This window comes from Callithrix jacchus, chromosome 14 (genome assembly GCF_049354715.1).
Source record: "Callithrix jacchus isolate 240 chromosome 14, calJac240_pri, whole genome shotgun sequence".
NCBI classification, from domain to species: Eukaryota; Metazoa; Chordata; class Mammalia; order Primates; family Cebidae; genus Callithrix; species Callithrix jacchus.
Genome location: NC_133515.1, coordinates 113,377,008 through 113,392,500, shown reverse-complemented (window position 1 = coordinate 113,392,500; position 15,493 = coordinate 113,377,008). Strand labels below are relative to the sequence as shown.

The 15,493-nt window shown below is 49.9% G+C and overlaps 1 protein-coding gene across 6 annotated transcripts in view; it reads right to left on the bottom strand.

Moving 5' to 3' along the window:
• PXDN (peroxidasin) overlaps window positions 1-15,493 on the bottom strand; it is a 127,130-nt gene that overhangs the window by 78,620 nt on the left and 33,017 nt on the right. For all 6 annotated transcript variants that reach the window (XM_054245264.2, XM_078350048.1, XM_078350049.1 and 3 more), the window contains exon 2: window positions 683-754. Coding sequence is in view for 3 of the 6 variants with exons in the window: in XM_054245261.2 (XP_054101236.1) it covers window positions 683-754 (72 nt within the window). In the remaining 3 variants the exon portion in view is untranslated. The remainder of the gene's footprint in view (window positions 1-682; window positions 755-15,493) is intronic.

Genomic DNA, 15,493 nt, shown 5'->3' with positions numbered 1-15,493 from the left:
GCTCAGGCAGTCATGGTAGGAGGGTGGTCTGGGTGGGCAGGCAGGACAGGAAAGGTGGGCCCCTGTGACCCATGCTCCATTCATGTGCACAGACAAGGACCTGGTGAAAGAGGCCCCAGGCCCCTTGCCTCCAGGGTCAACAGTGAACAGGTGGCCCAGGTGGTCCCTGTTCCCCGTGACCCTGCCCTTACATCAGTGTGCTCAGTCCTGGTGCAGAAGAGAACTAGCTTCCGCTGCACTGGGCGTGTCCTGCGGAGCCTGGGGTCTGCACAGAAACACTGGCCCTGGCCCTGCCTGTTCTCTACGGCATCATGGGACTCGCTTCCGTCCACTCCACGCTCAGAAGAAGCACGTCCTGCTCAACCTTGTCACAGAGGAGGTGCAGGAGCACACAGAGGCCAGCCTGACCCCAGCAAGGGCAGAGCGATTCTGGAGCAAGTGACCCACGTGAAGGCCAGGGGCAAGCTTAGCGGTCAGCATGGGTCGCAGTGTAGGCACACAGCCATGAGACGAGACGCACAGCGGCCACAGTCCTGGCACCTGGGTGCGCTTTCCACCCTGACTTTCCTTCTCTACTTTTCCCCACCGTGCCCACTGATTGTGCAGGATGAGTTCACCTGCAGGTAAATGATGTATTGATTTCGATTTTTCTGTTAGTTTCCAGGAGAATATTTCTACTCACAAGGTGTTCAAGTTCCTCAGCCGCCTGAATGCCCCAGGTTGGATCTCTCTGATTCTGTTAAAGCGCAGGTCTCTGTGAAGAAACAAGGAAGGTATTATGTGAAAAAAACCCACAAACATCATTACTTCTTTGCTGTTCTTAGTTTCAAAACAGTGACAATGCATTTAAAATATTCAACCATCCACTTCACTCCTTACGTGAATCTTCTTTTCACTGAGGCTGATAAGTGTGTGAATATTTATCTGAATGGTGGGACAATGTCACGGTACAGAATTTTCGAAAACAGTAATTATGGGGAGAGAAATTACATAAGCTACCTCAACACTCCATCTTTGGCAACCCCCGGAAACGTCGTGTTGATACGTCTTAATAAACATAGGTTTGACAACTTTCAAGAAGAGACTCACTCCACCTGTGCAGCTGAGTAAACACTTCAGAGTTTACACCAATGATTTCCTGAGTGGGAATGTGGCTGTTCCTGGTCAACCACCTGAAGGGTTACCTTTACGAGATTTAAGCTGAGTGTCTCAAAACCGCGTAGTGAAGTCAGCCAACGGGGAAAACGGGCTCTCTCACGCACGGGTTTTACCCTAGTGATTCCAAACACGTATTTTCAGTGAAGTTAAACTTCCACTGTTCAAGCAGTTATTGTCATTTCGGGGGTGGAGAGAGGCTCCAAATAGCCCATGAGACCACACAGTGCGCCAGGGTCAACACAGAGGCTGCTGCATCTGGGGCTGGACGGAGAAACGCTTTCATTCCTGCCGATGCGATTTTAATTTACGTCATATTCAGAATATCACTCAGGCAGAACAAGCTGGAGAGGCTTCGACCACAGAGGACACGGGCCTGGGGGCAGCACAGGCAGTCAGGTCGGAGGCCTGAGGGCAGCAAGGGGAAGTGCGGAGACGCAGAGGCACTTTTAATATAGTTATGTTAAAGCTATAAATTGAACAGGTATAGAAGCCCCTGAGAAATAAACAGCAAGACCGATTTCTTTATCAAACACTCTTGGGAAAATTAAAATTCCTTACTCATAGGTCCAGTCCCTTTCAATATAGTCCAGTAGGGATTGGTATGGGATTGGAACTGTGTCTCCCCGAAATTCACATGTTGAAACGCTCAAGGCCCAGTGCCTGACGGGACTATGTTTGGTCATTAGGGTAACTAACACAGCTAAGGTCAGGTCAGTAGGGTATCGTGTCATAAAATGTGTGTAACCTTTTAAGGAATCTGATTATACTATCCCAGTGTAATCCTTGTCAGAAGTTTGTAGAATTGGCTCTGGTTTATGGTTCAATCAGATACTTCAAAAAAAAGTATGTGTGTCACTGACAGTAACAGCATGTAGCCTGGGAGTCAGCGAGGGCAACTGTCCTTCCCAGAACCGCCCCGTGCTGTGGGTCCAATTCTCCCAGAGAAGGAGAAGGCAGCTCTGCTCTGCCCATCATTCCACACTGTGCCCTCATGCCTGGTGATGCCCACCGTCCACCAACAGCCTCCTCACACACACCCTCCCCTGCACTGCCATACTCCCTTTTAAATAGATGAGATTTTAATTTACGTCATATTCAGAATATCACTAGTGGCTCCATGTACTCTCCACGGAGGAGCTGCTGAAAGTCAGAGGTGCCGAAACTGGGAGCTGGTGCTGGAGGAAGACACGGGAGGGGAAAGCAGCCATCCGGGATGCCCATTCACTCCACACGGAAAACACGGACCAATGACAGACAAGGGGAGAACTGGGACCAGCTGCAATTTCAGGATAAACAAATGACTGCAAACAAGCTCCCGTACCTGAGACACAGCAAGCAGAGGGGCTGCCCAGCATGTGAACAGGTAAGAAGGCTGTCCTGGAGCGCCCAGCCACGTGCCACGGCTTAGAGCAGAAATCAACCCCGACCACACCGAACCCAGAAACCAGGCTGCACCTCCAGAGCGGAGGACGGAGCGAGCGCCCAGCCACGTGCCACGGTTTAGAGCAGAAATCAACCCCGACCACACCGAATCCAGAAACCAGGCTGCACCTCCAGAGCGGAGGACGGAGGGAGCACCGCTTGTTCTGACTCCCCGTTCCCCATGGAAACCCACACTCCAGCCCCAGAGGAGGCAGCGGCAACAACGTGGAAGCTGGAAAGTGAGATGTGGCCTTGGCCACGGGAGCCTGGGGAGGCTGCAGGAGTAGCTGCAAACCCAGCTTCCCGACTGCAGGTCTTTGGCCAGTTCTGAAGTCGGATCCACCAAACCCCTGGAGTGATGGGCAGAGGTGCCGTCCCATACACAAGCCCCTGCGCCCTGGGTCTGAGCACCTGAGAGGTGGCCAGTGTTGAGCAAAAGTGCAGAACTCACACTGGACCTCAAGGACTTCCTACAAACAGAATGTAAGTATATCTTCCCTAACTTTTATGTTGAGCTCACGCTCAACTGCGAACAAGTTTTGCATACAGTTAAAGAAAACATTTTTAAAATTAACTGTTTCTTTCTAATTTTTTTTCACAGACTGACCACAAAAGGTTAAATTACAAAAGTAGTTATCACGATATTTCTGTGGGATGGCACTGGTCTAGTTGAAGGGATCATTTCACAACCTGCTTACAGTGGGTCGACCTCCCACCACGTTCTCAGCCAGGCCACCAAGACTGCTATGAAGAGGGCAAAACAGAGGGTCCCCTTTACTGCAAAGGGGGTTATCTTAACAGACAGTGAAACAATGAAAAAAGAACCAAACGGAAATTCTAGAACTGAAAAACATAATGGCTGAAATGAAAGGCTCACTGTATGGACTTAACAGATTTAATAAAGCAGAGGGGAGTGAACGTGGGAGCTACTAAATGCTGGAAACGATCTCATCTGAGGAACAGGGATAAAAAGACGCTCATACACCAACATTACACATGCACGCGTTCATCTGTATGTGTGAAAGACACTCGCACACCAACATTACACACACGCGTTCATCTGTAGCTGTGAAAGACACTCGCACACCATTACACACGCACGCGTTCATCTGTAGGTGTGAAAGACACTTGCACACCAACTACACACGCACGCGTTCATCTGTAGCTGTGAAAGACACACACCATTACACATGCACACGTTCATCTGTATGTGTGAAAGACACTCGCACACCAACATTACACACGCACGCGTTCATCTGTATGTGAAAGACACTCGCACACCAACATTACACATGCACGCGTTCATCTGTATGTGTGAAAGACACTCGCACACCATTACACATGCACGCATTCATCTGTATGTGAAAGACACTCGCACACCAACATTACACACGCACGCGTTCATCTGTAGCTGTGAAAGACACACACCATTACACACGCACACGTTCATCTGTATGTGTGAAAGACACTCGCACACCAACATTACACATGCACGCGTTCATCTGTATGTGTGAAAGACACTCGCACACCAACATTACACACGCACGCGTTCATCTGTATGTGTGAAAGACACTCGCACACCAACATTACACACGCACACGTTCATCTGTATGTGTGAAAGACAGTTGCACACCATTACACACGCACGCATTAATCTGTAGCTGTGAAAGACACACACACCATTACACACGCACACGTTCATCTGTATGTGTGAGACACTTGCACACCAACATTACACACACACGCGTTCATCTGTATGTGTGAAAGACACTCGCACACCAACATTACACATGCACGCATTCATCTGTAGGTGTGAAAGACACTCGCACACCAACATTACACACGCACGTGTTCATCTGTAGCTGTGAAAGACACACACACCAACATTACACACGCATGCGTTCATTTGTAGGTATGAAAGACTCGCACACCATTACACATGCACGCGTTCATCTGTAGCTGTGAAAGACACACACATCATTACACATGCACACGTTCATCTGTGTGTGAAAGACTCACACACCAACATTACACACGCATGCGTTCATCTGTAGGTGTGAGACTCACACACCATTACACACGCACACGTTCATCTGTAGGTGTGAAAGACACTCGCACACCAACTACACATGCACGCGTTCATCTGTAGGTGTGAAAGACACTCGCACACCAACATTACACATGCATGCGTTCATCTGTAGGTGTGAAAGACACACCATTACACATGCACACATTCATCTGTGTGTGAAAGACACACACACCATTACACATGCACGCATTCATCTGTATATGTGAAAGACACACACCATTACACATGCATGCGTTCATCTGTAGGTGTGAAAGACACTCGCACACCAACATTACACATTCATGCATTCATCTGCATGTCTGAAAGACTCGCACACCAACATTACACATGCACACGTTCATCTGTATGTGTGACACTTGCACACCAACATTACACATGCACGTGTTCATCTGTATGTGTGCAAGACACACCATTACACATGCACACGTTCATCTGTATGTGTGAGACACTTGCACACCTATATTACACACGCAGGCATTCATCTGTATGTGTGAGACACTTGCACATCTACATTACACATGCAGGCGTTCATCTGTATGTGTGAAAGACACTCGCACACCATTACACACGCACACGTTCATCTGTATGTGTGAAAGACACACACACCAACATTACACACGCACACATGCATCTGTAGGTGTAAGACACTCGCACACCATTATACATACACACGTTCATCTGTATGTGTGAAAGACACTCGCACACCAATATTACACATGCACGCGTTCATCTGTATGTGTGAAAAACACTTGCACACCAACATTACACACGCACGCATTCATCTTTGTGTGAAAGGCACACACACCAAAATTAGCACACGTTCATCTGTATGTATGAAAGACACTCATACACCAACATTACACATGCATGCGTTCATCTGTACGTGACTCATACACCAACATTACACACACATGCATTCATCAGTAGGTGTGAAAGACACTCATACACCAACTTACACACGCACATTCATCTGTAGGTATGAAAGATACACACACCATTACACATGCACACGTTCATCTGTAGGTGTGAAAGACACTCATACACCATTACACACGCACATGTTCATCTGTAGGTGTGAGACACACCAACATTACACACGCATGCATTCATCTGTAGGTGTGAAAGACACTCATACACCAATATTACACATGCATGCGTTCATCTGTACATGTGACTCATACACCAACATTACACACACACGCATTCATCAGTAGGTGTGAAAGACACTCATACACCAACTTACACACGCACATTCATCTGTAGGTATGAAAGACACACACCATTACACATGCACACGTTCATCTGTATGTGTGAAAGACACTCGCACACCAACATTACACACGCACGTGTTCATATGTATGTGTGCAAGACACACCATTACACATGCACATGTTCATCTGTATGTGTGAGACACTTGCACACCTACATTACACACGCAGGCGTTCATCTGTATGTGTGAAAGACACTCGCACACCATTACACATGCACGTGTTCATCTGTACGTGTGAAAGACTCATACACCAACATTACACACACACGCATTCATCAGTAGGTGTGAAAGACACTCATACACCAACTTACACACACACATTCATCTGTAGGTATGAAAGACACACACCATTACACATGCACACGTTCATCTGTAGGTGTGAAAGACACTCATACACCATTACACACGCACATGTTCATCTGTAGGTGTGAGACACACCAACATTACACACGCATGCATTCATCTGTAGGTGTGAAAGACACTCATACACCAATATTACACATGCATGTGTCCATCTGTAGGTGTGTGTGTGTTTACATTTTCTGTCTGATACCACAGCACATGAAAGGAGCTAGAAAGACTTGTCACCAAACCGGAACGTATGTTTGGGGTGGGCTGACTTACAAACAGCTACATCTGCACGCATGTCACTGGAGGGGAACTGGAGCTGCCTCAGAAACCTACCTCCTCCAGAACAAGAGAACGAGCAGGGGGGTCCAGGTCCTCATGGCTCCATCCCCGAGAGACAAGCTCAGGGCATTAAGACACCACAGACACTGGAAACCAATGTTCCTTTCAAATATGAACCCCATCTTCAAAGTCGTGAAGACAAACGCAAGGGCTGATTTTTGCCTGAATCACTTCTCAATTTGCGAGATGCTAAACAGGTCAGGAGGGGTCTGCACGCCACAGAGCAGCCAAGATTCTGCCCAGCACTGTTCCACAGCAGCACCTGGGAGCCTGCTTGAAAAGCAAACTCTGGGCACTGCCCCAAATCTCCAGAATCAGAAGCTCTGGGAGTGGGTCCCAGTAATGTGGGTTCTAACAAGATTTCCAGGTGATTCTAAGCAAGGTAAAGTTTGAAAGGCACTGTTCCTCAGGAATGCTGATGATGTAACGCAGATACACACTATGTATATCGTTAAGTGTGCTCGAGTGTGAGTAGACACAGGAAAGGCATTTGCACACACTTGCACACTCACAAACACTAGCAGCGACATCTGCTCATTTCCTCTGCATTTCTTCCACATCTCATCCTCAGCTTACTGGTCATTATTGGCACAAAGCTTACAGTCACTGTAAAGCTAAACTCTCCAATTTAAAAGTGCTTAATTGGAGAGTTTAGCTTTACAGGATAGAAGGGCTCCCCATGTCATAACTGAAAGTAACGTTTGCACATGTCTGGGTGGAACAGGAGTGTGGGATGCATTTGATCCCCATGTTATGCACCTACGTATGACTCCATTACTTGACAAGCAGGATTATTATTTTAACCATCATAATAAATATTTCCACAAATAATCCTAACTGGGGTGGGGGAACCTTCCCCAAACCTAGAAGATTTAAAGAGCACTTCAACAAGCCTTCCTCGGCTCTTCTCAAGAGCTCCGTGCTCCCACCCATCTCCTGCGGTGGTGGCTCCCCAAGGGGCTGTGGGTGCTGGAGAGGGACCCTGGGCAGATGTGACCGCGTGGCCCTGGCTGTGCACCACATGCCAGTGAGTGGGGTCACGGGTCACTGCCCCCCACAGCCTGCGGGACCACTTCTCCCAGCAGGCAAGGGGCTCTGGCACTCCCTCCATGAAGTAAGTTGACAGGATGAGAATGGAGTTGAGATTCTAGAAAGTTCTGGGAAATCTGGATTACTAAAGCAGTGGAACACAGATGAACACTGAGGGCTGACATCAGACAGCGCATCCAGGAACTCCTGCTGAAGCCAGGGCCAAAGCCTCGGGAGACTGCCACACAAACGCCACACCCCTGCCTGGGTAAGCGTGAGGGGGGCATCACTTCTAAAGCCTGGGCCCTAAACCATGAAGCACCAATGACAATGAGACCGGCAAAGAAGGTCACAGAAGGAGGAGGCGCGTGTGTGTGAAAAGTGCTTCACAAACCGAAAAACTCTGCAAATATCCCTCACAGCAGCCCCTTCCATTCCAGTGGATCTTGCCGGCTCATTTGCTGAGTACCCAAAGCACGTGTCAGGGCAGCCTCTGAACACCCGGCACCCAGAGAAGACCCCGGTGTGGACAGGGAATCACTCGAGAGCTCAGAAATGACGACCCCACTTCGGAGGGACAAAGGAACGTCCCGGGGAAGTGACCAACCCACGAAGGAACAGCACATGAAGGTGGCTGATGCGGGGCGGGAGGAGAGGACAAGACCCAGGTTAGAAGAAACCCCTTTCCTTGACAAATAAGAAGGATGAGGTCACCTGCCTCAAGTCAGTTGGTCTGTAAGTGGCAGGACTGGAAAAGCAGTTAAGAGTCAGCCCGGCGTTCTCAGCATGAACATTGCTCTCACTGAAGGCATTTCGAGAGGTTAATCCTCCCTGGTGGAATTCAGGAGACTCCGCCACTCACACTCAGAGTGCTCCCAAGTGTGAGAGCAGGGCCGCTGCCTGTGACCTACTTAGGGAGCTGGGCGCCAGCACAGGCGTCTCCAGTTCAGAGAAGCCTGCAATAACCATCAACCAGGAACTGTGAACTTCTCAATGTAGAGTCTCAAAAATACAACTCAGATCCATTCGTATTTGACATTTACAAAGCAAGGGAAGCGTCCAGGAGTTTGAGGGTGGTTTTTGCGTTTCCTTTTGTTTTCTTGTTAATATTTCCATTATTCTCAAATCTTAACGTACTAAAAATCCTACCAGAGGAAAAAATGTCGAGAATTGTGGTGTTTGGAATGAAAAGTCGAAGTACAGGTTCACACTCAGTATCAAAATCACAAGTCACCGCGGAACTGCAGAACAGGTCAGGACTGGACGGAAGCTTGGAAATCCAAGATCATCTAACTTCCTCCAGGCATGTTTTGCCGTTAGATTCCCTTTCACAGCAAAATAAATCTGCCATGCTTAATTTAATCATGACAAACGTATTAATTTTAAAAAGCAGCCATTAAAGATTATTTTATAAAGTTTGTTCTACTATAATACCTTCTATAATACTGATTTTTAAAATAAAACCATCTTGACGTTTCCCATATGCAAAGTCTCAGATGCCTTAATTCATTTTTAAATATAAAAAAATAAACAATTTGTCCGGGCCTGGTGGCTCACACCTGTAATCCCAGCACTTTGGAAGCCTGAGGCAGGTTGATCACCTGAGGTCGGGAGTTTCCGGACCAGCCTGGCCAACATGGTAAAACCCAGTCTCTACTAAAAGTACAAAAAATTAGCTGGATGTGGTGGCGCATGCCTGTAATCCCAGCTACTCAGGAGGTGGAGGCAGGAGAATTGCTTGAACCCGGGAGGCAGAGGTTGCAGGGAGCTGAGATTGCACTATTGCACTCCAGCCTGGGCAACAAGAAACTCCATCACACACGTACACACATGCGCGTGCACACGCGCACACACACACACACACACACACATCTGCCAACAAATTCAAAGCTACACACTACATTGTTTCGATCAAGAACCAAAATTATCTCAATTATGAAATGAAAACTGACTCGAGTCAGAGCGTCAGAATTTAAGAATTTACTCTCACGACGTGATGATGGGAACTCTTTCCTTCTGCTGTCTCCTGAGCTAGCTGTGTATGATAGATAGGCTTCCGTTTCCAACTAACAAGAGCCGGGGTTAACTGCACATGTTCCCTACGTACTATGCATTTCAGAGGTGAACTGTTTTTATTCTCAATACATTTTTATTATGACTTCATCTCGATTGTCTGGATTTTTAATTTCATTTATTTTTGAGACAGTGTCACTCTGTTTCCCAGGCTGGAGCGCAGTGGCATGATTTCAGCTCACTGCAATCTCCGCCTCCCGGGTTCAGCTATTCTCCTGCCTCAGCCTCCTGGGAGCTGGGAACACAGGCGCCTGCCACCACGGCTGGCTAATTTTTGTATTTTCAGTAGACACAAGAGTTTCACCTTGTTGGCTAGGCTGGTCTTGAATTCTTGACCTCCGGAGATCCACCCACCTCAGTCTCCCAAAGTGCCAGGATTGCAGGCATGAGCCACCACACCCAGCCATTGTCTGGAACTTTTAAAAGTACTTTGTGCATCTTAATCTAAGACTTTTTATCACATTTGGATCACAATATTAAAAATCATCTTGAGGCTAATGGCAGAATTATTCTCATTTTAAACACCTCATTAAGGTACAGGATTTCAACACAAACGTGTCTTCCAGAAGTAAATCACAGCGACGATGTTGTGGTTCTCTGTCATGCGTGTTGCTCAGCAGCAAGAACCCACAGGACACAGCAATACAACCAAGGCCAGGGGGGTTGGCTCACGCCTGTAATCCCGGCAATGTGGGAGGCTGAGGTGGGCGGATCACTGGAGGTCAGGAGTTTGAGACCAGCCTGGCCAACATGGTGAAACGCTGTCTTTACTAAAAGTACAAAAAATTAGCTGGGCATGGTGACGCACACCTGTAATCCCAGTTACTCAGGAGGCTGAGGTGGGAGAATTGCTTGAACCTGGGGGCCGAGGTTGCACTGAAACGAGATTGTGCCACTGCACTCCAGCGTGGGTGACACAGTGACACTCTGTCTCAACAACAACAAAGTCAATACAACCCAATGGCTCTTAGGCTGTGCTGCTTCAGAAGGGCAAATATGCAAAGTGTTTGACTGATTTTACAGGCTGGAATTACAACTGATGCCACACGCCCTCTCCCAGGATGAACGCAGGAACAGAAGCCCCCACCCAACCCCACTGGGAAAGGTGCGGGGGTGAATCCTGCCTCCCCATGCCAGTCTTGCTGGAAGTGGGAGGCTGTGGAAGTTTGAAATGCCGCAGCCCAAAGCCAGGCCATGTGGCTTTCTATTAACATTTGCCCGACCCAAAATCACTTTAGTGCTTCCTACCAATGACTGCCTTTCATCACTGAAGGACACCCAGAGCTTGTGCTCTGAGAGTGACAGGTGGTACTGCCTTACCACTGGGGTGCGTGCGGAAATCCAGGCACTTCACCCAGAGCTTGAGTGGTAAGAGTGACAGGTGGCCCTGCCTTACCATGGGGGTGCGCGCGGAAATCCAGGCACTTCACCCAGAGCTTGAGTGGTAAGAGTGACAGGTGGCACTGCCTTACCACAGGGGTGCGCGCGGAAATCCAGGCACTTCACCCAGAGCTTGAGTGCTGAGAGTTATAGGTGGTCCTGCCTTACCATGGGGGTACGCACGGAAATCCAGGCATTTCATCCAGAGCTTGTGCTCTGAGAGTTACAGGTGGCACTGCCTTACCATAGGGGTACACACAGAAATCCAGGCACTTGGGTTGAATGTCAGGGAGTCTCACGTGGCCCAATGAAGTCTGTGAAGGACTAGGCCATCATAATGTAACTCGCTTCTGTACTTAACAGATGTGACCTGAGCCACCAGTGCAGGCGGCCATTGTGACTTGAAGAGCAGGGGCTAGTTCCAGGCCTGCACGCACCAGTAGCCACAGGAGAAATGGGCACCCAGAGTGGAGGGCATGGGTGTATTTTAGAGGAAGAGCGGATAGGACCACCGAGGTGGGCTGTGTGGTGCGAGGGAAGCCAGGGGATGCCCCTTACTTCCACTGCAGGTGACACGGAGCTTTTCAGAGAAGGGGGCTCGAGGTGGGGGATTCAGGATGGGGTCGGGGGCGTCCAGCTGCCTGAGTCCAACGTTAGTGCTCATGGTGCCCTGAGCCCTCACTGCTGCAGACTGAACATTCACGGCCTCAGATTTGTGTGCTGACACCTAACCCCCAAAGGGCTGGTGTTGGGAGGCGGGGCCTCTGGTAGGTGAGGAGACCAGGACGGTGCTGCCCCAGGGTGGGAAGGCTGCCCCTATGAAAGGACCCTGAGTGCAGCCTTGTCCTGTCCACGATGTGAGGACACAGGGAGAGGGTCCCTTCTCCGAACGGGGGTGACCCTCAGCAGACACCCGATTTGCTGGTGCTTGACCTGGGACTTCCAGCCTCTAGAGCTGCAGGGGTGAACTGGAAGCTGCTGCTGTGTTTATAAGACGCCCACTGATACCAGTAATGAGATCAAATTCCATAGTCAGGCCCGCCTGCCCCTTGGCTATAGAAGCCCAAATCCTTGGCTGTGAGGGTCATTTCCTGTGGGATCCTGGAGTACCCCAAATACCTGAAGGCAGAAGGGGCAGCCGGGGCTTGAAGATTGGCCTTGGCTTCCAGGTAAGGGGAAGTGGGGTCTGCCCATCCTCTCTCCCTGCCCTTCCTCCACAGCTGCCCCCTTGCACAGGGTCCCCTGTCACCGAGGCCTCCTCCAGGGCGCAGTAAACAGCTTGGGCCTGGGGCAGGCCCCACCAGGGCCACATGGATGGGGCCAGGGACTGCTCCAATAGAGAAGGGGAGACAGGGGCTGCCTCTCCCATGGGTCGCAGACGCCACCCCAGTGACATGTGTGAACCCCAAACATCTGAGACAGGTCTCAGTCCATTTAGAAAGTTTATTTTGACAAGGTCAAGGGCAGGCCCATGGCATGGCCTCTGACGACAGTGTCCAAGATCTTTGGGGCACAGCTCGGCTTTATACATTTTAGGGAGACATGAGACATTAATCAATATGTGTAAAATGAACACTGGTTCCGTCTGGAAAGGCAGGAGAACTTGAGGTGAAGGGAAGACAACTCCAAGAGGGGAGGGGGCTTCTGGTCACAGGTAGATAAGGGACAAATGGCTGCATTCTTTGAGTTTCTGCTTATCTTTTCCGAAGGAGGCGATCAGACATGTGTCTACCTCAGTGAGCAGAGGGTCTTTCGGTGGAATGGGAGGCGTGCCTGCCTTAAGAGTTCCCAGCCGCACTTTTCCCTCTAACTTAGTGATCTGGGGGTCTCCCGATCCCCACGTAAGTCTTGGGAATCAACCATCATCACATTATACGAAAGCAGATGATGCATTATTGATCGGTGTATTCCGAGGACCTAGTAAGTAACCAACGGTGAATTAACTAAAGTTACAGAAAAAAGACAACGGCAGTAAGAGCACAAACCCGACGTCACTTGGTCATGCCCATTACATACAGCAGGGCATGTCTGCATACACCCCAGTGCCCTGGGCATCCCCTGAGAGAGAGGCAGAGTCTCAGTTCACTCCCAAACCCACTCAACCGACTAAAGACACACCCTCCAGGAAAGCTGGAATTGGGAGGGGTGAATGTGGGAGGCAGCCGTGTGCCACTCCCTGAGCCCCGATGCAGGGTCCCACGACATGGGACGCAGGGTGCAGGGTGAGGCTCCCCACGACCTGGGATGCAGGGTGCAGGGTTCAACTCCTCACAACCTGTGATGCAGGGTACAGGGTACGGCTGCCCACCACTGGGTTGCATGGAGTATCACCAGCCCCTTTGGAGGATTTCCTGAGTGCAGTGTGGGGCTGCAAGGAGCAGTTCTCCGTCCATCACAGCCCCCCCCAGGCAATCCAGGCTCCTGCACAGGGCCACTCAGGAGTCCACATGGCTTGGACACGCCTCGAGGCTACAGTCTTCTCTGGTCTAGCTTCTCCAGGTCTCAGTCAGATTGAGCACATTGATCCGACTGGACGCCAGATTCAAGTTCTACCCCGTCCCCTGATTCCTGGGCTCTCAAACTCAGAGACCGTCCCAGTGCGTCTGACCTTCAGTTAGAGTTAGGAGCTCCTGGCTTTTTTCACAAATTTGGGAGGTGGTCTGTCTAGCACCTAAAGATCTATCTGGGAGATGAGGCTTCACTGTCCCACTGGTGGCCTGGTACTCACTGGGCCATAGTCCTGCCTCCACATCGGATCGAGCCCTCCCGGGAGCAAGTGTTTAAATCACAAATCGGAAAGGGTCTCACTGCAAGCCACAGAATCCTACATCCTGCTGGCACTGCCAGAAGCCAGGCAGCTTCAAGCATCACCTGCCCCAGGAGTAATACAACCTGAGACCACGCTGCACCATTCCTCAATCCCAGATGCCTCATCCACGCCTTTTAAACATCAAACTGTCAAATCAAAGTATCAGAAACAAATTATGATTTAATTATGATATGTCTCACTTTTCTGTCATCAACCCACACTTTTCACCCAAACTTTTGGAAGCACGAGGTTGCCGAAAATCTTCCAAACTGGAACCAAGGAAATCCCTGCAGAGGGACTATCAGCTGTCAAAGACGCAAGAACCTCGTAGAAGAGGACGAAAAAGAAGACACTTGCCTGCACAAGGTGGGAATCAACACACTCTGGGTTCTTCGTTGAATCCTAGAGAATCGTACCAAGGTGCCTGGGCAACAATCTACAGACTCCCCTGGCAACAGTTCTGACGACTGCACAAAGGAAACAGGAAGCACCTTAAGGAACCCATTTAGCATCTACCTTGTACCGCACCTATGTCACCATCCCAAGGGCTGCAGAGGAACTCTTAAGACTGGAAAGTAACAAGGAGTGAGAGCGGGATCCAAACGCAGCCAATCCTCAGGGAGCCCTTTCCCAGCTGGAACCATGAGCTTTGTCCCGGGAACAAGGGGCCACACCCAGGCCTGGAAGCTGCAGGATGAAAGGGGATTCTCCAGTCATCTTCCCACCTCGGTGCCAAGTAAACCTGGAAGCTGGCGTCTGCTTTGGAGCTGCATGCTTGAGCTGGGGTCGCGGGGCTGGGCTGGCTGTGGGCTTGTGCCCTGGCACAGACCCAGGTCTCATCAGGCACCCTCTTGTCCCTCCCTGCCATTGTTCTGCAATTAGTTAAGAGGGGAAAAGACGTTTCTTACAACCCAGCAGGACGCTGAAGCCAACAAAGCTCCCGGATTTAAAAAACGTTCGCCCTCCCATGTTCGGGCAGCTCCGTTTTGGTTTGGGGCTGCGGTTTGCCCCTGAGACCTGTGTGGGTGGCCCGAGGGCCCTGCTCTACCCCATCCAAAGACCAGGAACCCAGTCAGCCTCGGCCCTTGTAGGACCCTCTTCCTGACTAGAATGACAAAAATCCTAAGAAGCCTAAGTGATTCTCAAACCTTCACAGAGGCAGACACAGAAGCCGGGAGGTTCCACTCTGACCCATGATGACAGATGAAAAGGAGGGGGTCCCTGATGCAGTTGTGCACCCAGAACCCCTACATCCCCACAGGGAAGAAATGGTGAGAGCTCCCTCGGCTGCCCCAACCCCATGGGGCACAGCAGTTCACAGAAACAGGGGCATCTCTAATGGTATCAATTTGATCTTCTCCCCTCCCAGGTGAGACACGATTCACCAGGAGCCCGTGCAGTCCGGTGTGCCCCGCTGAGCTCATGAAGGCCCTTTCTACAGGTACAGGTCTTATCAACTACAGTTTTTTAAGGAGTCACTGCTGATGCAGAATGCTGGCTCCAAAACACAGTCCCGCAGCACCCTTATCACGGTGTCACCTGATTTCACAGACAGCATGGTGACAGGCATGAC